Source organism: Pseudophryne corroboree, chromosome 6 (assembly GCF_028390025.1).
Source record: "Pseudophryne corroboree isolate aPseCor3 chromosome 6, aPseCor3.hap2, whole genome shotgun sequence".
Classification (NCBI taxonomy): Eukaryota; Metazoa; Chordata; class Amphibia; order Anura; family Myobatrachidae; genus Pseudophryne; species Pseudophryne corroboree.
Genome location: NC_086449.1, coordinates 279,948,607 through 279,974,789, shown reverse-complemented (window position 1 = coordinate 279,974,789; position 26,183 = coordinate 279,948,607). Strand labels below are relative to the sequence as shown.

The 26,183-nt window shown below is 46.2% G+C and overlaps 1 protein-coding gene across 2 annotated transcripts in view; it reads right to left on the bottom strand.

The window, feature by feature from the left end:
• The window catches only part of DMXL2 (Dmx like 2), a 401,239-nt gene extending 375,726 nt beyond the window's left edge, over window positions 1-25,513 (bottom strand). The window contains exon 1 of one of the 2 annotated variants that reach the window (XM_063926075.1): window positions 25,031-25,513. In XM_063926075.1, coding sequence (XP_063782145.1) covers window positions 25,031-25,117 — 87 coding nt within the window. In that variant the 5' untranslated portion in view covers window positions 25,118-25,513. The remainder of the gene's footprint in view (window positions 1-25,030) is intronic. The other variant, XM_063926076.1, reaches the window with a different exon arrangement.
• Window positions 25,514-26,183: the final 670 nt, after the last annotated feature.

Here is a 26,183-nt window from a genome sequence, read left to right as displayed (position 1 = left end):
GGAACAGGAAAACCCAGTATCTCCGCAGACAGACAAATGGGATGATCAAAGAGCAATCCCACCAAATATGCATTACTGTGCCCTGCTCCTGACCATACCTCCAGCAGGGAGGGGACACACCAGGACATTATTTATGCACAATAGTGGGGAAACTATACCATTCTCGATAATAATTAATTTGACGAATGATACTTACAATTTTTCTGAAAGTCACAGAGCATGAAATTTAATTAAAAACTCTCTTTCTCTAGAATAGATCAGCCATATCATTAAAACCCCAATTTAATTTTCAATGCAAACCAGATAGCCCCATAGACAGCAAGCTGCGATGCACTATGTAGCCACATACCAGTCAGAGTATCCATGCTGACCCCTATCCACCACCAAAAGTACCTACAATGGGTATGAGTCACAATCAGACCATGGCGCAATGGAAGAAAGTACCCTGATCTGATGAATCACCTTTTCTTTTATCATGTGGACAGCTGGTTGCATGCAAGCCATTTACCAGGGGGATAGATGGTACCACGATGTACTGGAAGAAAGCAAGCCGGAAGAGGCAGTGTAATGCTTTGGGCAAAGTTCTGATGGGAAACCTTGGGCCCTGGCATTCATATGGCTGTTACTTTGAAACATACCACCTAGAAAAACATTATTGCAGACCAAGTACACACCCCTTCATGGCAACAGGTTTCCCTGGTGGCAGGGACATATTTTAGCAAAATAATGCGCCCTGCGACACTGCAAAAATTGTTCAGGAATAGTTTGAAGAACATGACAAAGAATTCAAGGTGTTCACCTGGCTTCCAAATTCCTCAGATCTCAATCCAATTGAGAATCTGTGGAAGCCCCACCTCGCAACTTACAGGACCCAAAGGATCTGCTACAAATGTCTTGGTGTCAGATACCACAGAACACCTTTAGAGGTCTTGTGGAGTCCATGCCCCGACGGGCCTGAGCTGGATTTCCTTTTAAAACATGGTTTACAGTCCCTGTGTATTCATTATATACAGTATCTATTAGTATATCTAGCCCCTTCAAATTAAGATGTGGTCCTTACACCCAATTGTAGTAAGACTGGATCTGTGGTCAGCTTTGCACTAATTGGTTACTGTCTTAAGACAAACAAAAATTACATCACATTATGGCCCATTCTTGCTAGTATTCCACACAAACAAGTTAAGTTGGTCAGACGATTTACAACCTTACTGTATTGCTTGAGCACTGTCGATGTGATAGGAATGACAGTACAACTTTTAATTTGACTACACTTGGATGGACAAAAGACACATCTGATTTTTTAGGACTTCAGGCCTATTTCAGACCTGATCGCAGCAGGAAAATTGTTCTCTAATGGGCAAAACCATGTGCACTGCGGGGGAGGGGGGGGGCAGATATAACATGTGCAAAGAAATTTAGATTTGGGTAAGTTATATTGTTTCTGTGCAGGGTAAATACTGGCTGCTTTATATTTACACTGCACTTTAGATTTCAGTTTAAACATACCCCACCCAAATCTAACTCTCTCTGCACATGTTATATTTGCCCCACCTGCAGTGCACATGGTTTTGCCCATTATAGAACAATTTTGCTGCTGCAATCAGGTCTGAATTAGGCCCTTAGTTGTACCATGTGCGCAGAATACTGGAGACCGTTAGTTTGGTTGTAAGATGATCGCACACAGGTAAACAAAGGTAATGCATCATCTTTATTTACAAGTATGTCCAAAGAATTTTAACTGGATAAATTTTAGGCGTCATGATTGTTAGTTATGGAGTAATACTAGAACAACTACCCATATTAACGTAATTGTTATGTGAGTAACCATCTTAGGACCACTGAATGAAGCTGCAAGCCTATCTGTGCCTAAAATTAATGACAACTGTAAAATTGCTTAACGAGAAGTATACTGTCAGCTGCATGGTTTGGGTACGGGATCCCGGCTGACAGAATACTTATGCCGGGATCCCGGCTGACAGAATGTAAGCAGGGGTCAAGCGCAACGAAGCCCTTGCAGGCTCGCTGTGTTCTATTCCCACTCAATAGGTGTCGTGGACACCCAGGAGTGGGAATAGCTGTGGCAGCGCTGCCGGTATTCTTGCGGTCGGGATCCCAGCGTTGGTATTTTAACCGCCGGGATCCTGACTACATCCCAGCTGGATAGGTATCTATTTTAAGAAAATCAATACAATCTGATCCCTGAGCTCGTAGGTAAAAATTCAGCCATCAGAAAACAGTTACTCTAAACATTCCAGTAATGTCTAACTAATGTTTGACTCTTAAAAAAGTAGTTTAGACAAGTTGCAAATACACAATGCAATTACTGAGAAATTAATAACAATTACTTATCTACAATAGCTCTACTTTACATACACTCAAATTATATAGATTTTCTTTAATCAAAATATGAAGTAAAGCCCTACTGTTTATCGTGGTGAGTGCAGAGCCTCTGTGATTATTATTTAAACACCTCATGCACCCATATCTATCAATATATATATATATATATATATATATATATATATATATATATATATATATAAATAAAACACTCTCCAGCATATAGACGAGTGAAAGAGAAAGAACAGATTGCAGACTCCAAAGTAGAAAGCTATCCCTGACGATACTTTAGAACAAACCGCGTAGGCGGCTGAACCAGATGACATCCAATGTCGGGTTTGCTCTTTGTGGTAAGTGCTCAGTCTGGTGTGACTAGCTACAGAAAATGACTACCACTGCAAACAATTTGTTGCTTCCAGAATAGTTTTTCATAATCCTTGATATGTATAGCCACAGACTGTTTAGGTGATTTACTATTTTATATTGTAAACATAATTATCACTGCAGGAACAAACTGACATAGTACTTAAACTGCCATATATCCATTTTTTACTCTGCATCCAATATGTGGATCTTTTGTTGTAAATGAACTGTGAATAAAGCAGCATATTCATAAAGGTAATTTAATAGTAGCACTAATCAATGCTTTTTACAAGGAAATAAGTACACCTTGATCTTGGAGTCAAGCTCTCACACTAAATAGCTGATGCTGCTGACTGACAGTTAAGCTGGGTACACACTTGCGTAATCCTCGGCAGTACAAATTGTCAGTTCCGCACTAGCAGTGCACTATAAAGCCACACATATATATAATTGAATCAATAATAAAATAAGAATTTACTTACCGATAATTCTATTTCTCGGAGTCCGTAGTGGATGCTGGGGTTCCTGAAAGGACCATGGGGAATAGCGGCTCCGCAGGAGACAGGGCACAAAAGTAAAGCTTTCCGATCAGGTGGTGTGCACTGGCTCCTCCCCCTATGACCCTCCTCCAAGCCAGTTAGGTACTGTGCCCGGACGAGCGTACACAATAAGGGAGGAATTTTTGAATCCCGGGTAAGACTCATACCAGCCACACCAATCACACCGTACAACTTGTGATCTAAACCCAGTTAACAGTATGATAACAGCGGAGCCTCTGAAAAGATGGCTCACAACAATAATAACCCGATTTTTGTAACTATGTACAAGTATTGCAGATAATCCGCACTTGGGATGGGCGCCCAGCATCCACTACGGACTCCGAGAAATAGAATTATCGGTAAGTAAATTCTTATTTTCTCTATCGTCCTAGTGGATGCTGGGGTTCCTGAAAGGACCATGGGGATTATACCAAAGCTCCCAAACGGGCGGGAGAGTGCGGATGACTCTGCAGCACCGAATGAGAGAACTCCAGGTCCTCCTTAGCCAGGGTATCAAATTTGTAGAATTTAGCAAACGTGTTTGCCCCTGACCAAGTAGCTGCTCGGCAAAGTTGTAAAGCCGAGACCCCTCGGGCAGCCGCCCAAGATGAGCCCACCTTCCTTGTGGAATGGGCATTTACATATTTTGGCTGTGGCAGGCCTGCCACAGAATGTGCAAGCTGAATTGTATTACACATCCAACTAGCAATAGTCTGCTTAGAAGCAAGAGCACCCAGTTTGTTGGGTGCATACAGGATAACAGCAAGTCAGTTTTCCTGACTCCAGCCGTCCTGGAACATATTTTCAGGGCCCTGACAACATCTAGCAACTTGGAGTCCTCCAAGTCCCTAGTAGGTGCAAGGCACCACAATAAGCTGGTTCAGGTGAAACACTGACACCACCTTAGGGAGAGAACTGGGGACGAGTCCGCAGCTCTGCCCTGTCCGAATGGACAAACAGATATGGGCTTTTTTGAGAAAAAACCACCAATTTTGACACTCGCCTGGTCCAGGCCAGGGCCAAGAGCACGGTCACTTTTCATGTGTGATGCTTCAAATCCACAGATTTGACTGGTTTTAAACCAATGTGATTTGAGGAATCCCAGAACTACGTTGAGATCCCACAGTGCCACTGGAGGCACAAAAAGGGGGTTGTATATGCAATACTCCCTTGACAAACTTCTGGACTTCAGGAACTGAAGCCAATTCTTTCTGGAAGAAAATCGACAGGGCCGAAATTTGAACCTTAAGGGACCCCAATTTGAGGTCCATAGACACTCCTGTTTGCAGGAAATGCAGGAAACGACCGAGTTGAAATTTCTTTGTGGGGCCTTCCTGGCCTCACACCACGCAACATATTTTCGCCACATGTGGTGATAATGTTGTGCGGTCACCTCCTTTCTGGCTTTGACCAGGGTAGGAATGACCTCTTCCGGAATGCCTTTTTCCCTTAGGATCCGGCCTTCCACCGCCATGCCGACAAACGCAGCTGCGGTAAGTCTTGGAACAGACATGGTACTTGCTGAAGCAAGTCCCTTCTTAGCGGCAGAGGCCATAAGACCTCTGTAAGCATCTCTTGAAGTTCCGGGTACCAAGTCCTTCTTGGCCAATCCGGAGCCATGAGTATAGTTCTTACTCCTCTACGTCTTATAATTCTCAGCACCTTAGGTATGAGAAACAGAGGAGGGAACACATACACCGACTGGTACACCCACGGTGTTACCAGAACGTCCACAGCTATTGCCTGAGGGTCTCTTGACCTGGCGCAATACCTGTCCCGTTTTTTGTTCAGACGGGACGCCATCATGTCCACCTTTGGTATTTCCCAACGGTTTACAATCATGTGGAAAAAAACTTCCCGATGAAGTTTCCACTCTCCCGGGTGGAGGTCGTGCCTGCTGAGGAAGTCTGCTTTCCAGTTTCCATTCCCGGGATGAAAAACTGCTGACAGTGCTATCACATGATTTTCCGCCCAGCGAAAAGTCCTTGCAGTTTTTGCCATTGCCCTCCTGCTTCTTGTGTCGCCCTGTCTGTTTACGTGGGCGACTGCCGTGATGTTTTTTCCACTGGATCAATACCGGCTGACCTTGAAGCAGAGGTCTTGCTAAGCTTAGAGCATTATAAATTTACCCTTAGCTCCAGTATATTTATGTGGAGAAAAGTCTCCAGACTTGATCACACTCCCTGGAAATTTTTTCCTTGTGTGACTGCTCCCCAGCCTCTCGGGCTGGGCTCCGTGGTTACCAGCATCCAATCCTGAATGCCGAATCTGCGGCCCTCTAGAAGATGAGCACTCTATAACCACCACAGGAGAGACACCCTTGTCCTTGGATATAGGGTTATCCGCTGATGCATCTGAAGATGCGATCCGGACCATTTGTCCAGCAGATCCCACTGAAAAGTTCTTGCGTGAAATCTGCCGAATGGAATTTGCTTCGTAGGAAGCCACCATTTTTACCAGGACTCTTGTGCAATGCTGCACTGTTTTTAGGAGGTTCCTGACTAGCTCGGATAACTCCCTGGCTTTCTCTTCCGGGAGAAACACCTTTTTCTGGACTGTGTCCAGAATCATCCCTAGGCACAGCAGACGTGTCGTCGGGATCAGCTGCGATTTTGGAATATTTAGAATCCACCCGTGCTGTTGTAGCAGTATCCGAGATAGTGCTACTCCGAGCTCCAACTGTTCCCTGGACTATGCCCTTATCAGGAGATCGTCCAAGTAAGGGATAATTAAGACGCCTTTTCTTCGAAGAAGAATCATCATTTCGGCCATTACCTTGGTAAAGACCCGGGGTGCCGTGGACAATCCAAACGGCAGCGTCTGAAACTGATAGTGACAGTTCTGCACCACGAACCTGAGGTACCCTTAGTGAGGAGGACCAATTTGGGACATAGAGGTAAGCATCCCTGATGTCCCGGGACACTATATAGTCCCCTTCTTCCTGGTTCGTTATCACTGCTCTGAGTGACTCCATCTTGATTTGAACCTTTGTAAGTGTTCAAAAAAATTTTTTAGAATAAATCTCACCTAGCCTTCTGGCTTCAGTACCACAATATAGTGTGGAATAATACCCCTTTTCTTGTAGTAGGAGGGGTAATTTAATTATCACCTGCTGGGAATACAGCTTGTGAATTTTTTCCCATACTGCCTCCTTGTCGGAGGGAGACCTTGGTAAAGCAGACTTCAGGAGCCTGCGAAGGGGAAACGTCTCGACATTCCAATCTGTACCCCTGGGATACTACTTGTAGGATCCAGGGGTCCTGTACGGTCTCAGCGCCATGCTGAGAACTTGTCAGAAGCGGTGGAACGCTTCTGTTCCTGAGAATGGGCTGCCTGCTGCAGTCTTCTTCCCTTTCCTCTATCCCTGGGCAGATATGATCTTATAGGGACGAAAGGACTGAGGCTGAAAAGACGGTGTCTTTTTCTGCAGAGATGTGACTTAGGGTAAAAAACGGTGGATTTTCCAGCAGTTGCCGTGGCCACCAGGTCCGATGGACCGACCCCAAATAACTCCTCTTCCTTTATACGGCAATACACCTTTGTGCCGTTTGGAATCTGCATCACCTGACCACTGTCGTGTCCATAACATCTTCTGGCAGATATGGACATCGCACTTACTCTTGATGCCAGAGTGCTAATATCCCTCTGTGCATCTCGCATATATAGAAATGCATCCTTTAAATGCTCTATAGTCAATAAAATACTGTCCCTGTCAAGGGTATCAATATTTTTAGTCAGGGAATCCGACCAAGCCACCCCAGCTCTGCACATCCAGGCTGAGGCGATCGCTGGTCGCAGTATAACACCAGTATGTGTGTATATACTTTTTATGATATTTTCCAGCCTCCTGTCAGCTGGTCCTTGAGGACGGCCCTATCTATAGACGGTACCGCCACTTGTTTTGATAAGCGTGTGAGCGCCTTATCCACCCTAAGGGGTGTTTCCCAACGCGCCCTAACTTCTGGCGGGAAAGGGTATACCGCCCATAATTTTCTATCGGGGGGAACCCACGCATCATCACACACTTTATTTAATTTATCTGATTCAGGAAAAACTATGGTAGTTTTTTCACATCCCACATAATACCCTCTTTTGTGGTACTTGTAGTATCAGAAATATGTAACACCTCCTTCATTGCCTTTAACGTGTGGCCCTAATAAGGAATACGTTTGTTTATTCACCGTCGACACTGGATTCAGTGTCCCTGTCTGTGTCTGTGTCGACCGACTAAAGTAAACGGGCGTTTTAAAACCCCTGACGGTGTTTTTGAGACGTCTGGACCGGTACTAATTGTTTGTCGGCCGTCTCATGTCGTCAACCGACCTTGCAGCGTGTTGACATTATCACGTAATTCCCTAAATAAGCCATCCATTCCGGTGTCGACTCCCTAGAGAGTGACATCACCATTACAGGCAATTGCTCCGCCTCCTCACCAACATCGTCCTCCTACATGTCGACACACACGTACCGACACACAGCACACACACAGGGAATGCTCTGATAGAGGACAGGACCCACTAGCCCTTTGGAGAGACAGAGGGAGAGTTTGCCAGCACACACCAAAAACGCTATAATTAAATAGGGACAACCTTATATAAGTGTTTTCCCTTATAGCATCTTTTTTATATATTTCTAACGCCAAATTAGTGCCCCCCCTCTCTGTTTTAACCCTGTTTCTGTAGTGCAGTGCAGGGGAGAGCCTGGGAGCCTTCCCTCCAGCCTTTCTGTGAGGGAAAATGGCGCTGTGTGCTGAGGAGATAGGCCCCGCCCCTTTATCGGCGGCCTCGTCTCCCGCTCTTAACGGATTCTGGCAGGGGTTAAATATCTCCATATAGCCTCCGGAGGCTATATGTGAGGTATTTTTAGCCAAAATAGGTATTCATTTGCCTCCCAGGGCGCCCCCCTCCCAGCGCCCTGCACCCTCAGTGACTGCCGTGTGAAGTGTGCTGAGAGGAAAATGGCGCACAGCTGCAGTGCTGTGCGCTACCTTTAGAAGACTGAGGAGTCTTCTGCCGCCGATTCTGGACCTCTTCTTACTTCAGCATCTGCAAGGGGGCCGGCGGCAAGGCTCCGGTGACCATCCAGGCTGTACCTGTGATCGTCCCTCTGGAGCTGGTGTCCAGTAGCCAAGAAGCCAATCCATCCTGCACGCAGGTGAGTTCACTTCTTCTCCCCTAAGTCCCTCGTTGCAGTGATCCTGTTGCCAGCAGGACTCACTGTAAAATAAAAAACCTAAGCTAAACTTTTCTAAGCAGCTCTTTAGGAGAGCCACCTAGATTGCACCCTTCTCGGCCGGGCACAAAAATCTAACTGGCTTGGAGGAGGGTCATAGGGGGAGGAGCCAGTGCACACCACCTGATCGGAAAGCTTTACTTTTGTGCCCTGTCTCCTGCGGAGCCGCTATTCCCCATGGTCCTTTCAGGAACCCCAGCATCCACTAGGACGATAGAGAAATATAAATAATGCTAATATCTAAACCTTTAGACAGCACTTTATTATTGGTGGTGCTCCCAAAAAAACTGCTGTCAGCCAGATGAGAGAGTGATAGAAAGATATAAAGTAACACACACTGATTGGAATTACTTTTTAAGATAGTTGAAGCTTGCTGGCTTAATTAATCCAATTCATTTCTTGGCAGAATAAAGGACATCCTGATTTCATACATAGCTAGGCACCTCAAGATTTGACAATTAAACATGCACAATAGACAGCAATGGGTAGAGCAAGAGCAAGAGCCTCGCCCTTTTCAGCGTACAATTTGCTGTCACAACAGTAAGCAGAAGTGTCCTCTTTCTTTCTTCTCATACCGAAAGTGGAATACTATTTCAATATACAGTTAACCTTAAATAACACTGGTTATGGCTCTCCCTTCCAACACTCTCTCATCTGGAAAAGCCTGGGGCCCATTCACCCATTGACACGTAGCATGCAGAGTACAGACAGCAGAAGTGGGTTCTCTCTTCCTTCATATATCATCTTCATTGTCCAAGGTTAGACTATCCTGAAAATAGCCCGATCTTCAATCTCGGAAGCTGATAGGATGGGCCTGGTCAGTACTTTGAGGGGAGACCACTTTATAGTGTTCACTCTAGGAGTGAAAAGGGGCAGGGCGCCGGACTCCGGGGGTACATGTGCGCGTGCGTGGCGAAGCCTCGCGCGCGTCCGAAACGGGGGCGTGGCCACGCCTACATCATTTTAGGGGGCGGTGCGGCCCACAGACGCTACTATAGAGAGCGTCTGTGGCCGGCGATGTCACTGTTGGGGGCGTGCCCAGCACCTCCGTCGGTGCTGGGCTTCCCCCAGCCCTCTCCCAATGCGTGAATGGATGCCGCGCGCATGCGCACGGCATCTGTACACGCCGGGAGGGCAGGAAGCAGGCGGCTGTTCTAGCAGGGCACCGCAAAAGGGGCAGGGCGGGTTTTGCCTGCTAAAAAACGGGTCAGGGCGCGGCGCCCTGCTAAAACAGCCTAGAGTGAACACTAGGAATACTAGGTACTGTGGATATCACCGAGATGATTACTTGTATTTTCACCTAAGACACTGGTGGAGCAACTAATGTTGCTCACTCTCACAACTTTAATCTATATTTCACCTTTTTACCTCTTCTTTTGAATTTAAATCAATTAATAAGACAGAGATATCAAAAAAAAAAATTTGACCGCACAGGTCTATATTTTAAAGGAACAGAATAAATGTTACGTAATCCTCGGCAGATCAGACTCCAGGTTTATACAATCCTACAGCAGACCTGCTCGCAGATTCTACATTCCCTGCCTACACACTTGTCCAGTTTTGCAGCAGACCACCAATCTGCGTCTGCTGGGAAAAAAAAATCGGCTTTCGGAGAAGAGGGATTTATTAATGATTATGTGGTGGGAAAGAGAGGAATTTAATTAATAAAAGGTAAGAGGGGGGAGGTTGAGAATTATTAACATCACGGAGGATAGAGACTGAGGATTTTAATGTTTTCTATATTAAAAAATAAAATATGACCAGCCTTGGACCACTCAGCCTGATTTGGTGATGGAAATGAGGGGGAGGAAAAAACAGCGTAGGGTTCCCCCTATTTTCCAACAACCAGCACCGAGGAATAATGCCATAGCAGGGGGACACTCAGTAAGAGGCCCCCCTACCATCATATCAACAAACCCCAAACTGGTCAGCCCAGGGATGGAATTCCTTGGAAAGTGGATAAATAAAATGGGGTCCACCCACCCATAACAGCCAGCCCCAGTGCTATGCCCCGTGCCCCTGATGGCGGTGGGTGTGGGGTTTATGGTATGTTAATATTGTTCTTTACAGGCAGCCTACAAGTCCCAGCAAGGCAGCATCGGCATGCCTGCACATGGAGAATGACAAGTGCCAGTATGCTCTGACATAAAAGGCACGCTGTCACCTGCAGTCCACCTGTGAAGAAAATATCAAAATAAAGTAAGCTCTTTTGCATGACCATCATCCCTCCCAGCACTTCTAGTATCTTCATCTGGAGGGCGGCTTTTAAGCTCTTTTGTGGCGCCATTTGTTCTTTACAGGTGACCTAGAGGTCCCAGCAAGGCAGCCTCAGCTTGGCGAATGACAAGTGCGAGTATGCTCTGACACTAAAGACACGCTGCCACCTGCAGTCCATCTATGAAGAAAATATTGCAATAAAGACAAGACACCTTATGTTGTATCCTTGGGGGGTGGTGAGGCCTTTAAACTGTTTTTCTGACCACCATCTCCCCAGGGCTTGCGGCACCGGCTATGTCCTCTTCTCCCATCTTCACTTTCGAGGGACGGTGGTGGCCTATAAGCTCTTTTGCATGGCTGCTACCACCTCCTCAGTGCTTGCGGCAGTGGGATCTTCTTCTTTAATTTTCACCTGGGGCAGCGGCCTGTAAGCTCTTTTGCATGCACGTCATCCCTCCCAGCACTTCTGGACTCTTTATCTGGAGGGTGGCTTTTCAGCCTCTTTTGTGGCGCCATTCTTAAAATGGAAAATGCTGTCATAGTACACCCACTGCTGAATTCTGCAGCACTGAAAGACGGGACCAGATATTGCTGAATCCAGACCCATCACCATGCCCGCCATGGTCATAGCGTGCAGAGCTGCTGGGACTGGAGATTAGCTGTATGCTCCGGTCTTCGTAAACTACACACTAGAATATCGGTCAGCAGGTGAGGTCTCCTAAGTTTTGAGCATGTTTAAAAACCTGGAGGTATGACAGGCGACCAGGATCGGGGGAGCAGGTCAGTCGGCGGAGGGTATATACTTGTCCGATGTTGGACAAACCGGTTGGTCGGTAGTTGGATATCCCGAGGATTGGACAAGTGTGTACCCAGTTTACTCATGGCAGCATGTATCACTGTAGCAGGTGACATTGCCATTGGGGTGGCTATGTGCAGTGGACAGGCACTATGCATCTATATGAATCCAGGTTAGAAACCCTGCATTGCCTCAGATAGGTATGTTAGGTTTCTGCAAGTGCAGATTCTTATAACTCTATTGCTTTTTGGCCCTGCTTGTATAGACCATGGATTTTGATTTGGATTACTCTTTTTTGTAACACTGTTCCGATACTGCCTTGCAGAGCCTGATCTAAAGTCATGGACACACTGTTCAATTATGGGGCCGATCAACCCATAATTGCAAAATCACCCTACAATTGGTCAGATCAGAAGGTCAGTATATGGTTTGTTGCACATGCTATCAAGCTCCTGAAATACAGATACCGTTCTGAAGAAGTAACACACTGAAGTAGAATTGCTCATGAGGGTACAGGTGCACACTGATCTGATAATTGCTCAGTCGGTACAGAGTGTTTACAGAATCGGCAGAAATTATCTGATAGTGTGTACCCAGTATAACACAAACCTTGCTATTGGCTTCTGATTTGGTACTGGACCTGTTTTGACTATCCAGGACTCTAACCATAGAGCCTGTTTTATCCCTGTGGTTTTCTAGGTCTAAAACTTTGGTTCCCAGTGGATAAAGGCATTGACAGACAGCATGGCACCTATTCATGCAGTGGCAGCCCGGCAAAAGGGAATCTATCCACAGCAAAGAGAGTGTTTGGGGAGCGGGGCACGACCCCATCACTGATGCTGACTACTCTGGCACGGTAAACACTCTGTACCGGCTGAGCAATTTTATATATTATATCTATATATACACACACACACACACACCTTTGTGGGTAGTCTAGCACTCCCAATAAGCAACAATAGTGCCTGGGTGCCCTTCATGGAAATAGAACAGCAAAACAAACAGACAGCGGTACTCCAGGAATTTTGTGAAAATAAGCTTGTATTAGAGTGTAACACTAACAATACACATCGGCTCAAAACTCCCTTCTGCCTGTGCTATGGGGTACGTACCCTGTCCAGACTACTTATCCAGAGTCTATGTCATTAGAATCCCCCTCGTCATCTAGCTCATTCTCCTCCATCTGCTGGGCCTGGGGCAGAACCCAAATCTTAGCACTGGATGCCATGATGCTTGCTGTTTTCTGCGTTTATGGGACAGCAGAGGCACAACAAATCTATCACAAAGAAGTGGATAGAGAGGAAACCTATGCTGCTGGAGAGAAAAAATAAGATTTTACTTACCGATAAATCTATTTCTCATAGTCCGTAGTGGATGCTGGGGACTCCGTCAGGACCATGGGGAATAGCGGCTCCGCAGGAGACAGGGCACAAAAGCAAGCTTTTAGGATCACATGGTGTGTACTGGCTCCTCCCCCTATGACCCTCCTCCAAGCCTCAGTTAGGTACTGTGCCCGGACGAGCGTACACAATAAGGAAGGATCTTGAATCCCGGGTAAGACTCATACCAGCCACACCAATCACACCGTACAACTTGTGATTTGAACCCAGTTAACAGTATGATAACAATGAAGTAGCCTCTAAAAAAGATGGCTCACAACAATAATAACCCGATTTTTTTTGTAACAATAACTATGTACAAGTAATGCAGACAATCCGCACTTGGGATGGGCGCCCAGCATCCACTACGGACTATGAGAAATAGATTTATCGGTAAGTAAAATCTTATTTTCTCTAACGTCCTAGTGGATGCTGGGGACTCCGTCAGGACCATGGGGATTATACCAAAGCTCCCAAACGGGCGGGAGAGTGCGGATGACTCTGCAGCACCGAATGAGAGAACTCCAGGTCCTCCTCAGCCAGGGTATCAAATTTGTAGAATTTAGCAAACGTGTTTGCCCCTGACCAAGTAGCTGCTCGGCAAAGTTGTAAAGCCGAGACCCCTCGGGCAGCCGCCCAAGATGAGCCCACCTTCCTTGTGGAATGGGCATTTACAGATTTTGGCTGTGACAGGCCTGCCACAGAATGTGCAAGCTGAATTGTACTACAAATCCAACGAGCAATAGTCTGCTTAGAAGCAGGAGCACCCAGCTTTTTGGGTGCCTACAATATAAACAGCAAGTCAGACTTTCTGACTCCAGCCGTCCTGGAATTATATATATATATATATATATATATATATATATATATATATATATATATATATATATATATATATATATATATTTTCAGGGCCCTGACAACGTCTAGCAACTTGGAGTCCTCCAAGTCCCTAGTAGCCGCAGGCACCACAATAGGTTGTTTCAGGTGAAACGCTGACACCACCTTAGGAAGAAACTGGGGACGAGTCCGCAGTTCTGCCCTGTCCGAATGGAAAATCAAATATGGGCTTTTGTAAGACAAAGCCGCCAATTTTGACAATCGCCTGGCCGAGGCCAGGGCCAACAGCATGGTCACTTTCCATGTGAGATATTTCAAATCCACAGATTTGAGTGGTTCAAACCAATATGATTTGAGGAATCCCAACACTACGTTGAGATCCCACGGTGCCACTGGAGGCACACAAGGGCTGTATATGCAATACTCCCTTGACAAACGTCTGGACTTCAGGAACTGAAGCCAATTTTTTCTGGAAGAAAATCTATAGGGCCGAAACTTGAACCTTAATGGACCCCAATTTGAGGCTCATAGACACTCCTGTTTGCAGGAAGTGCAGAAATCGACCTAGTTGAAATTTTTTCGTGGGGCCTTCCTGGCCTCACCCACGCAACATATTTTTACCACATGTGGTGATAACGTTGTGCGGTCACCTCCTTCCTGGCTTTGACCAGGGTAGGTATGACCTCTTCCGGAATGCCTTTTCCCTTAGGATCCGGCGTTCAAACCGCCATGCCGTCAAACGCAGTCGCGGTAAGTCTTGGAACAGACAAGGTCCCTGCTGGAGCAGGTCCTTTCTTAAAGGCCGATGCCACGGTTCCTCTTGGAACAGACATGGTACTTGCTGAAAGCAAATCCCTTCTTAGCTCCCGAGGCCATTAGTCCTCTGTGAGCATCTCTTGAAGTTCCGGTTACCAAGTCCCTCTTGGCCAATCCGGAGCCACGAGTATAGTTCTTACTCCTCTATGTCTTATAATTCTCAATACCTTGGTTATGAGAAGCAGAGAAGGGAACACATACACCGACTGTTACACCCACGGTGTTACCAGGACGTCCACAGCTATCGCCTGAAGGTCTCGTGACCTGGCGCAATACCTGTCCCATTTTTTTGTTCGGGCGGGACGCCATCATGTCCACCTTTGGTCTTTCCCAACGGTTCACAATCATGCGGAAAACTTCCCGATGAAGTTCCCACTCTCCCGGGTGGAGGTCGTGCCTGCTGAGGAAGTCTGCTTCCCAGTCGTCCACTCCCGGAATGAACACTGCTGACAGTGCTATCACATGATTTTCCGCCTAGCGAAAAATCCTTGCAGTTTTGCCACTGCCCTCCTGCTTCTTGTGCCGCCCTTTCTGTTTACGTGGGCGACTGCCGTGATGTTATCCCACTGGATCAATACCGGCTGACCTTGAAGCAGAGGTCTTGCTAAGCTTAGAGCATTATAAATTTGCTCTTAGCTCCAGTATATTTATGTGGAGAGAATTCTCCAGACTTGATCACACTCCTTGTGTGACTGCTCCCCAGCCTCTCAGGCTGGCCTCCGTGGTCACGAGCATCCAATCCTGAATGCCGAATCTGCGGCCCTCTAGAAGATGAGCACTCTGTAATCACCACAGGAGAGACACCCTTGTCCTTGGATATAGGGTTATCCGCTGATGCATCTGAAGATGCTATCCGGACCATTTGTCCAGCAGATCCCACTGAAGAGTTCTTGCGTGAAATCTGCCGAATGGAAGCGCTTCGTAATAAGCCACCATTTTTACCAGGACTCTTGTGCAATGATGCACTGACACTTTTCCTGGTTTTAGGAGGATCCCGATTAGCTCGGATAACTCCCTGGCTTTCTCCTCTGGGAGAAACACCTTTTTCTGGACTGTGTCCAGAATCATCCCTAGGACCAGCAGACGTGTCGTCGGAACAACTGCGGTTTTGGAATATTTAGAATCCACCCGTGCTGTCGTAGAACTACTTGAGATAGTGCTACTCCGACCTCCAACTGTTCTCTGGACCTTGTTCTTATCAGGAGGTCGTCCATTTTCTTTGAAGACGAATCCTCCTTTCGGTCATTACCTTGGTAAGGACCCGGGGTGCCTTGGACAATCCAACGGCATCGTCTTGAAACTGATAGTGACAGTTCTGTACCACGAACCTGAGGTACCCTTGGTGAGAAAAGGCAAATTTTGGGACATGGAGGTAAGCATCCCTGATGTCCCGGAACACCATATAGTCCCCTTGTTCTTTGCTATCACTGCTCTGAGTGACTCCATCTGGATTTGAACCCTTGTAAGTGTTCAAATTTTTCAGATTTAGAATAGGTCTCACCTAGCCTTCAGTACCACCATATAGTGTGGAGTAATACCCCTTTCCTTGTTGTCGGAGGGGTAAATTTATTATCACCTGCTGGGAATACAGCTTGTGAATTGTTTTCAATACTGCCTCCCTGTCGGAGGGAGACATTGGTACAGCAGACTACAGGAACCTGCGAGGGGGGAAACCTCTCGACATTCCAATCTGTACCCCTTGGATACTACTTGTAGGATCCAGGGGTCCTGTACGGTCCCAGCGTCATGCTGAGAACTTGGTAGAAGCGGTGGAGGGCTTCTGTTCCTGGGAATGGGCTGCCTGCTGCAGTCTTCTTCCCTTTCCTCTATCCCTGGGCAGATATGACTCTTATAGGGACGAAAGGACTGAGGCTGAAAAGACGGTGTCTTTTTCTGCAGAGATGTGACTTAGGGTAAAAAACGGTGGATTTTCCAGCAGTTGCCCTGGCCACCAGGTCCCATGGACCGACCCCAAATAACTCCTCCCCTTTATACGGCAATACATCTTTGTGCCGTTTGGAATCTGCATCACCTGACCACTGTCGTGTCCATAAACATCTTCTTGCAGATATGGACATCGCATTTACTCTTGATGCCAGAGTGCAAATATCCCTCTGCGCATCTCGCATATATAGAAATGCATCCTTTAAATGCTCTATAGTCAATAAAATACTGTCCCTGTCAAAGGTATCAATATTTTTAGTCAGGGAATCCGACCAAGCCACCTCAGCTCTGCACATCCAGGCTGAGGCGATCGCTGGTCGCAGTATAACACCAGCATGTGTGTGTATACTTTTTAGGATATTTTTCAGCCTCCTATCAGCTGGCTCCTTAAGTACGGCCCTATCCGTAGATGGTACCGACACTTGTTCTGATAAGCGTGTGAGCGCCTTATCCACCCTGAGGGGTGTTTCCCACCGCGCCTTAACTTCTGGCGGGAAAGGGTATACCGCCAATAATTTTCTATCGGGGGAAACCCACGCATCATCACACACTTCATTTAATTTATCTGATTCAGGAAAAACTACAGGTAGTTTTTTCACCTCACACATAATACCCTTTTTTGTGGTACTTGGAGTATCAGAAATATGTAACACCTCCTTCATTGCCCTTAACGTGTGGCCCTAAAAGAAAATACGTTTGTTTCTTCACCGTCGACACTGAAATCAGTGTCCGTGTCTGGGTCTGTGTCGACCGACTGAGGTAAATGGGCATTTTACAGCCCCTGACGGTGTTTGAGACGCCTGGACAGATACTAATTTGTTCGCCGGCCCTCTCATGTCGTCAACCGGCTTGCAGCGTGTTGACATTGTCACGTAATTTCCATAAATAAGCCATCCATTCCGGTGTCGACTCCCTAGAGAGTGACATCACCATTACAGGCAATTTGCTCCGCCTCCTCACCAATATTTTCCTCATACATGTCGACACACACGTACCGACATACAGCACACACATAGGGAATGCTCTGATAGAGGACAGGACCCACTAGCCCTTTGGGGAGACAGAGGGAGAGTTTGCCAGCACACACCAAAACGCTATAATTATCCAGGGACAACCTTTATATAAGTGTTCCTACCTTATAGCATTTTAATATATATACATATCGCCAAATCAGTGCCCCCCCTCTCTGTTTTAACCCTGTTTCTGTAGTGCAGTGCAGGGGAGAGCATGGGAGCCTTCCCACCAGCCTTTCTGTGAGGGAAAATGGCGCTGTGTGCTGAGGAGAATAGGCCCCGCCCCCTTTTCGGCGGGCTTCTTCTCCGGAGTTTTAGATATCTGGCAGGGGTTAAATACATCCATATAGCCTCAAGGGCTATATGTGATGTATTTTTCGCCATACAGGTATTATACATTGCTGCCCAGGGCGCCCCCCCCCAGCGCCCTGCACCCTCCGTGACCGCTGTGTGAAGTGTGCTGACAACAATGGCGCACAGCTGCAGTGCTGTGCGCTACCTGATGAAGACTGAGAGTCTTCTGCCGCCTGGTTCCGGACCTCTTCATCTTCAGCGTCTGCAAGGGGGGTCGGCGGCGCGGCTCCGGGACGAACCCCAGGGCGAGCCCTGTGTTCCGACTCCCTCTGGAGCTATGTCCAGTAGCCTAAGAATCCAATCCATCCTGCACGCAGGTGAGTTGAAAATCTCTCCCCTAAGTCCCTCGATGCAGTGAGCCTGTTGCCAGCAGGACTCACTGAAAATAAAGAACCTAAAAACTTTTTCTAAGTAACTCTTTAAGAGAGCCACCTAGATTGCACCCTTCTCGGCCGGGCACAAAAACCTAACTAAGGCTTGGAGGAGGGTCATAGGGGGAGGAGCCAGTACACACCATGTGATCCTAAAAGCTTGCTTTTGTGCCCTGTCTCCTGCGGAGCCGCTATTCCCCATGGTCCTGACGGAGTCCCCAGCATCCACTAGGACGTTAGAGAAACATCAAGTACACTATACTGACTGAGCCGCATAAAATCATTTTACCTCAACTTCACATTAAGTTGGACCTAATGAAGAATTTCATGAAAGTTCTGCATACAGAAGGCCAGGCTTTCAGTTATCTGAAGTAAAAGATTCCACGCACAGCAGCCTTGAAGAAGGACCAAGCAGCAGACTCAAATTCCGTTGATTTAGGGTTATTTATATATATGCGGTTTCCTTATTTGGGGCCAACAAATACGTCTTCTTTTAGCTTTGCTTAAATTCTGTTCTTAGTGAATAGAAGAAAGCCAACTACATATTGATCTTCACTGAACTATTGGACAACTGCAAGAATATGGGTTGTAAAATGTCACATAAAATTCACTTTACATTCCCATCTACAATTTTGTCCTGACAACCTGGGTAGTGTAAGTGATGAACAGAGGGAACGTTTTCACCAAGACATTTTGACAATAAACCAAGGATGCTGGGAGCCTGCAATGATGGGGGACTACAGTACCAGTGGTTCCTTTATAGACAGACCAATGAGAAACTGTGTCAACTTCCTATTTCCTAAAGCAAAGTGACTTTACATTTTATTCTTTACAATGTTACGTTTCCGAAGTTTAAATTTCTGCAGTTTTATTAGTATTTTATAAATGAATACAATGAAAATATTTCAGTTCTATAGATTAATTAAAATTTTCACTTATCTTACTTTTTCAGATATAGCCATTACTGCTTTGTTATTTGTGTATCCAATAAATGTGATGCGATAGAGAAAATCAGATTTTTCCACTGAATTCCGCATCCCTAAATTAGGCAAAAACACATTCACATGCCAGATTCAGAGAATTTTTTTTAAATATGTTGAGTAGTGCTATTATAGGACTTCTTGATTAGTACAAATTTGTCATATAATTCAATGGACCTCTTCAGGATTGGTCTCAAGTGCTGATGATATTCAGGTCAATCAGTGGTATGAGACATAACAACGGGCCCATTTAACACATTGTAAACTCGCTAAAAACATTATTTAGAGTAGAATTTTTTTTTTTAAGACAAAAGCAATCTGGTGCTGCCTTAGAGTAAAATTGCTGGTTTAATCCTTGTGGCTAAATTGACTAAGGGGGTCATTCCGAGTTGATCGCAGCCAGCAACTTTTTGCTGCTGGTGCGATCAACTAATCTCCGCCTATGGGGGAGTGTATTTTAGCTTAGCAGCGCTGCGTTCGCTTGTGCAGCCCTGCCTAGCTAAGAAAGTTTTGTGCAGTGGAAGAGTAACCCTGGAGCTACTTACTCTGTGCGACGGATCCAGCGATGTTCCTCCCGGCTTTGACGTCAGACATCCACCCTCCGTTTGCCTGGACACGCCTGCGTTCGGACGATCACTCCTCGAAAACGGCATCCAACTGTGAGTATCCACCCCGGAATGCCTCTCCGCTGTCAATCTTCTTGCGATCGGCGCTGCGTCTTCTGTTTTCGTTGTGCGCTTCATTGCCCGGTGACCCGCGTCGCCGGGCAACGATGCACGTGCGCAATGCGCACGCCGCACATGCGCAGTTCCGACCCGTTCGCACCGCAGCGAAGAACCGCTGCGTGCGAATGGGTCGGAATGACCCCCTAAATCTCGGAGGCTACTGCCTATTACATTTGGCCCCTGGGGCGGAAGAATACTCTGTACATTTAAAAATCTGATGTACAACTGAGTGTATTAAGTACAAACATCAATCTAACCAGATAAACAAACACAACCAGGCATACAGTATAAGTCCTAGCTTACCACCTTCTGGCACTGTGCAGGACTTCATGCACAAATTGTCATGGGGAACAGAGTTTTCCGCTGGCTCTGATGCAGCTCATGTTTTTGGTCATTTAAATTGAACCTGAACAAGTATCCACATTAGTCCGGGTAACCATATCAAAGAATTTGCTATTTAGTTGTCCTCACCAGTGAAAGCTTCATTTACTTAACTCATGGATTATATTCAACAGATGAACGTATATATAAATTACTGTGGCCATCTGCCAACTACATTTTTGTTTTTCCAAGTGTCCCTGAAACTTAAATAACATATACTGTAATATTGAAAGTGTAATGAGAAATTCAAATGAAATAAGGTATTAATGAACAAATGTAATTAAGTACCCTAATGAAGTGTAAAGTTTCTAGTAAATTGATAGGTCACCTGCCTGCTTGTAAATGGTAGTTGAACTCAGTAATGGCTGTTTCCACTGTGTGTAGGTAACAGGTGTCCTTTAAGTCAGACTGTCAACAGAGAGACAGTGGTTGGAGAGCCTTTTACGGTTCCCTTACTTATTATTACAGTGATCGTGCTGAGCGAAAAAGATTGTGTGTCCCAGGGACCACTCACTTTAAAAAATTGGCGTCCTACTCAGCTATTTCTTGGGGTAAGTGCAGACAACAGTTGGGGTAAAGGGGTCAAGGGAAAGCAGCAATTGGGGTAGAGGCTGGGAGAAGTTTGGGTAGAGTTGAGGGCAGAGGGGAATAAGGGCAGGCAGTGTTGGGGGTAGGGAGGAGATAAGGGCAGGCAGCAGTTGGGACAGTGATGGAGGGCAAGGAGGGGGTTAGGGGCAGGCAGTGATGAGGTAAGGGTAGATAGCAGCTGGGGCAGTGTTGGGGGCAAGGAAGGGGATATGGGAAGACTTTTGTGCACAACAGAAAAGCATTTGCCAAGACAGCCTGCTACATTAATATGCCCGATGGTCTGCTTGGGAAAGCAAAAAAAAAATTCCCACGACACAGATTAGAAGCTCCCACCAATGTAACAGCAAATCTAAAAGAAACTTTGTAGTCATCATAAGGACAGTCCTCAGTCTTATCTACATGATGAGAGCTTTATTGTTTATTACAACTTTAATAAAAACACTTATGTTACAGGAGGGGAATTGGTGAATGTGGGATATCGGACGTTATATCCAATATCCCAGAGGGAGGAATACACGGAGCATGCACCTTATGGTAGTATTCACGCTAGGCTGTTTTAGCAGGGCGCCATGCCCTGCCCGATTTTTTAAGGGCAAAATCCGCTCTGCCCTTTCTGCGGTACCCTGCTAAAACGGCCGGCCGCTTCCTGAACTCCCAGCGTGTAAAGCGCATGGCATCCATTCACGCTGTGGGAGAGAGCTTGGGGGAAGCCCAGCACCGCACGTCCCCAACAGTGACGCCGCCGGCCGCCCACACCCCCTGTAATAACGGCTGCGGGCCGCACCGCCCACCTAAATTACGTTTCATGGCCATGCCGCCTTTCCATAAAGGGAAGTTCCCCAAAGGGAGGGCAGCACACCCCCCCCCCCCCCCCACACACACACACACACACTGCATGTGCCCGGGACTAGGTCACATATTACGGAGTAATACATGTCAAAGTCCAAACAACAGATAGCACTAACCACCCGATACCTCTGTACTGCCAGACATTAACACACACAGTGCTAAGCTGGAGATCCCGCCTTTTCCAACTCCAGACATAGGAGATCCGTGTACAGCCAGGGGAAGGCAAAGGCGAGGCTGCCCAGGCTGCAACAGGTAATAAGCAGCATACAGCATGTCAGCAGCACTCACTTACCAAGTTTTAGCTAGCTGCGGCCAGTGCTGGGCTGATCCCCGTCTCTAGTCTAGCATCCCACTCACCCAGCGCCCACATTTGTCCTCCTAGGGAGAGCTCTGGGTTAAAGCTGCACGAAAGCTTGAGAGAGGAGAGCTGGGCACATACACACCTGCTGCTGCACACATCCGCTCCCCAGCACAATTCATTCTAGGAAATGCGTATGAATAGGTATGGGAAAGGAACCCATTGACTCCAATGACCCCGTACAATTCATTAAGTGCGTTTACGATTGGAAGCATTTCCATTTCCGTTTTTTTTGGAACTGCATGGTCTTTTTACAGATGTGTCCACTTACATCTAGCCTCCTTGCACATTAAAAAGCCCTTCTAGCCACACCATGCGGTGGTGTGACTCGGTAGCGCCAAGCTTCTTTACGTATCACTTTTTCTATTAAAATGTGTCTTATTCGCAAAACGATGGAATAGGACGCACAAGCAGCTTATGTTGATTAAAATTATGTGTGGCATGCCTATATTCTGTGTGTAATTGTGGCTGTACCTGCATACGAAATGTTAGATTACTGTGATTTCCTAGTAAACACTATAACGTACCATTTCATATACAGTTGCAGACGCGCAGAGAATATAGGCATGTCTCATCATTTTAATCAAGAGTCTGCTAGTGCGTCCTATTCATATCGTGATGTAAATAAGATGCGTTTTCGGCAAAAAAAAAAAGATGCCCGGTGCTAACAGAATTGCACAGGACCGGTCTGCACACTGACGCCAGGCATCTCCCATTACATGGCGTACTGAAGCAAAATGTATGAGGACACATCTAAAGTTATGTATAAAAAATAAAAATAAAATCGGAGTAAAGACTTTGCAATATTTGTAAAATTGAGCATATACTATTTTTGCATGTCAAAAAAGGTAAATTGAGTTTCAGACTTTAATTCAAAAAAATATTTTTCCTTTTAGATTAGAAGTATATATGAATGTAACATTGCTACAGATTTTCTTTAGCACATGTAAAATAAACATTATTATGTAACATGCTTTGAAACATTTAGCCAGACCTTTCTTAAATAACTTTAATCCACATTACTGCATTTACAGATATACATTATATATGCTGTGGTGTCTGCAGTACTGCAGTGCATCAAGCAGAGGTCCAGGCTGCAGAATACGCTTCCTATAACATTGTAACAGTAAGATCGGAAAAGCAGTATATTGTAAAATAATGGATGCTGTATCTATAATGGACAGTGCCACCACTCTGCAAAATATAAACGTAAACCTGTCAACATAAAAAGAAACCTCTGTGGCATACCTTAAAAACCAGCCACTAATCATGTGCATTTGCGACAAAGGCAGTTAAATTGAATGCCATTTATGAAATACACAGTGCATACCTCAATATGCCCTGTTGTGGTAGTGGAGCACCTGGATGCCTCCGCAAATTGGAAGTGTAAACATCACTTCAAAGTCAAACCGCCTATCACTATATAACCGCCACTTTCATTTGATTAATCATTAGAGGGAGGGGACTTCAAAATTGTTCTTATTATACATGTCATTTTTGGGAGCTTGCAGTGCGTGTTTTATCTTTTGTAAGGCAAACTGAACCTAAAAATGTGTTCCCTTCTCCCAAAGTGCAGCTGGAAGGTGCAAAATAAAAGTATAGGCATATACTTATAGTGGACTTATACCTCCACTAGGGAATAGCTACTTCAAGAGTAAAGTGACAATGGCAGAATAATCAGCCCTCTCCACACATTTTGTTTGTGATCTATTTATTTTTTTATAATTATTTTTAAGGAACAAAATTGTGCCCGTTAGAAGTCAGGCAAAGAAATATCAGATCAGGTTTATTTTGCTAAGACTGTTCTTTTTAACCTACTGCTCCCGTAAGCCTTGCCCATTTCTGCACGTCTGCGTAAACCAAAACAGAGTTAAGCGAATCGAGCACTGCAGTGGTTGCAGATCTGATTTTATAATGGCAGCATACATTTTGCTATTCTACTGACCAGGTTTCAAAGGGAGTGATGTATTTGTATATTTAATTCTTCATTGTCTTTCTAATCTTTTTTCCCCAGAAATATTGTTGATATTACATAGTACACCACTTATCTATTATTTTGTGAAAAATCTAAGTAGATATCTGTGGTGAACTCTTCATTTTTGAACTGCAAAACCAGTCCATATAGGGTTCTATAGGAGATGCTGAACTATTGATGAACTTGACCCTGGCAGCTAATGCCATCTGAAGATGGCATTGGCCCACAGTAGCTTATGGACTACTCCATTGCAAATTTTACTGGAGAGGGATGCTCTGGACCCCTACCCGTTGGCCCACACTAACACATGTGATTGTGCAGCCCAACAGCCGTGCATGCGCAGTATGTGCGTGTTCTGAAATCGGTAGCTTAAGGGACAGAGCTTCTTCATGACTGCATTGCAAGTTGGGGGGGACATTTCCACACCACAACCACATATGTAATTATTGGTAAATATGTCCCTTAACTTTATTCCAAAATATACAAATTCTATAGGGAGCTATTGTGCTATTGTCAACCTTGCTCCTCAAGGCACACTTACAGTGCAGGTTTTAGTGATACCCATGCTTGAGTACAGGTGTTTAAATAAAAAATAACGGAGGTGCTAGTTAATTCACCTGTGCTCAAGTCTGGATATCACTAAATGGTGTGCCCTGAGGACCATGGCTGGGAACCCCTGATGTACCTGGTGCATGTAGTACTACTAATGCCTCTGCAGATCTCATTATGCTGCCCTGCCCCCTCCCCAGCCATCCTCTACCCATGACTGAGCAGCACCTCCATGACCCCCTTCTATGCAGCAGCCCCGAGCCGCCGCGTCCCCGGCCGCTCTACCATATACCGGCTATTATACTGCCAGCGCCCGGTATAACGGGGGCAGGGCGCAGCCAGGTGATGCCAGGCCAGCGCACAGGGAGAGAATGAAAATAAGCAGCCCTTCGGGAACATGCATCTTCCGGGAGTCTCTCACCGTGAAGGGGACGTCACTGACGCTGCCCACCGAGTAGCAGTTATCTCCGGGGTTGACGGCGCCGGTCAGCACCTGGTGCAGATGCATGGTGGTGGTCAGGGCCGGGGGAAGGTGCTAGTGATGACAGACTCTTCCTCGCTCCATGTAACGCAGGGAGACCGCCTCTCTTCGCCCCGCAGCACCCGGCCTCCGGCCGCCCTCACCCTGGCAGCTGGTGGAGCCTCTCAGGTGTTCGGCAGGAAGCCTCCTCTCTCCATGACCAGGGCCGAGGGTGATCGTCCCAGCTCACTGAGTGGCCGGATCCCGGTCCCGCTGTGCGGAGTGGGTGACTGTGTCACTGTGGGGGATTCCGGCGAATGGGCAGGGTGTACGCGGCACGCGCACGGCTACACGCGCGGCCCCGATTACACGGGCTCGCGCGCCTGCTCATCACCGGCATCTCTGCTGCTCCCTCATCCCCCTCCTGTACGGTATCCCCCTCCGTCCTCACCCTGCCCAGTGTCCTCCCCACAGCAAAGTGTGAGTCATTGCGGGTGAGTGGAATCTCCCCCTGTACACCGGATTACTGATGTAACATCGGAATAACTACTGTTCTACAGCTGATTCCCTCTCTGCAGAAACACTTGACCTGTTTTTGTTGACTATTGATAGGATTTGTTTTGAAACAGGAATTATATGTACTGTTTGCTATATTGTATATACAATGTATCCTAGTTGGAGAGAGATGAAGTGGAGAAGTTTCCCAAAGTAAGCAAACTGCATCTGTCATTTCAAAACCTATGCTAGGTAAATGACAGTGCTAAGTGGTCCTGGAGACGTGTTGGAACTCTAACTCCGCCACCTGGCCAACTTTATCTCTCTGCAAGGCTTGTTACACCTCCTCCACATTTTTAATTATACAGGCACCGTCATGGGCTTCAGAAAGTTTTTCGTCCGGGGGCACCAAGCTATACGGCCTGATTCTGAGTTGCATGCGAGAGCGATATTCAAGTAAATGGACAAAGTTTTTAATTGTGTATGTGTCTAAATAGTAAAAATTTGCACAGCACAAGCATCCCACAGTGTGTACGTACCGAGGCGCAGTTGTGATTGAGACGCACGGCGACAGAAATGTATTACAAATATTCTGGGCATTACTGGGAGGTGGATATTC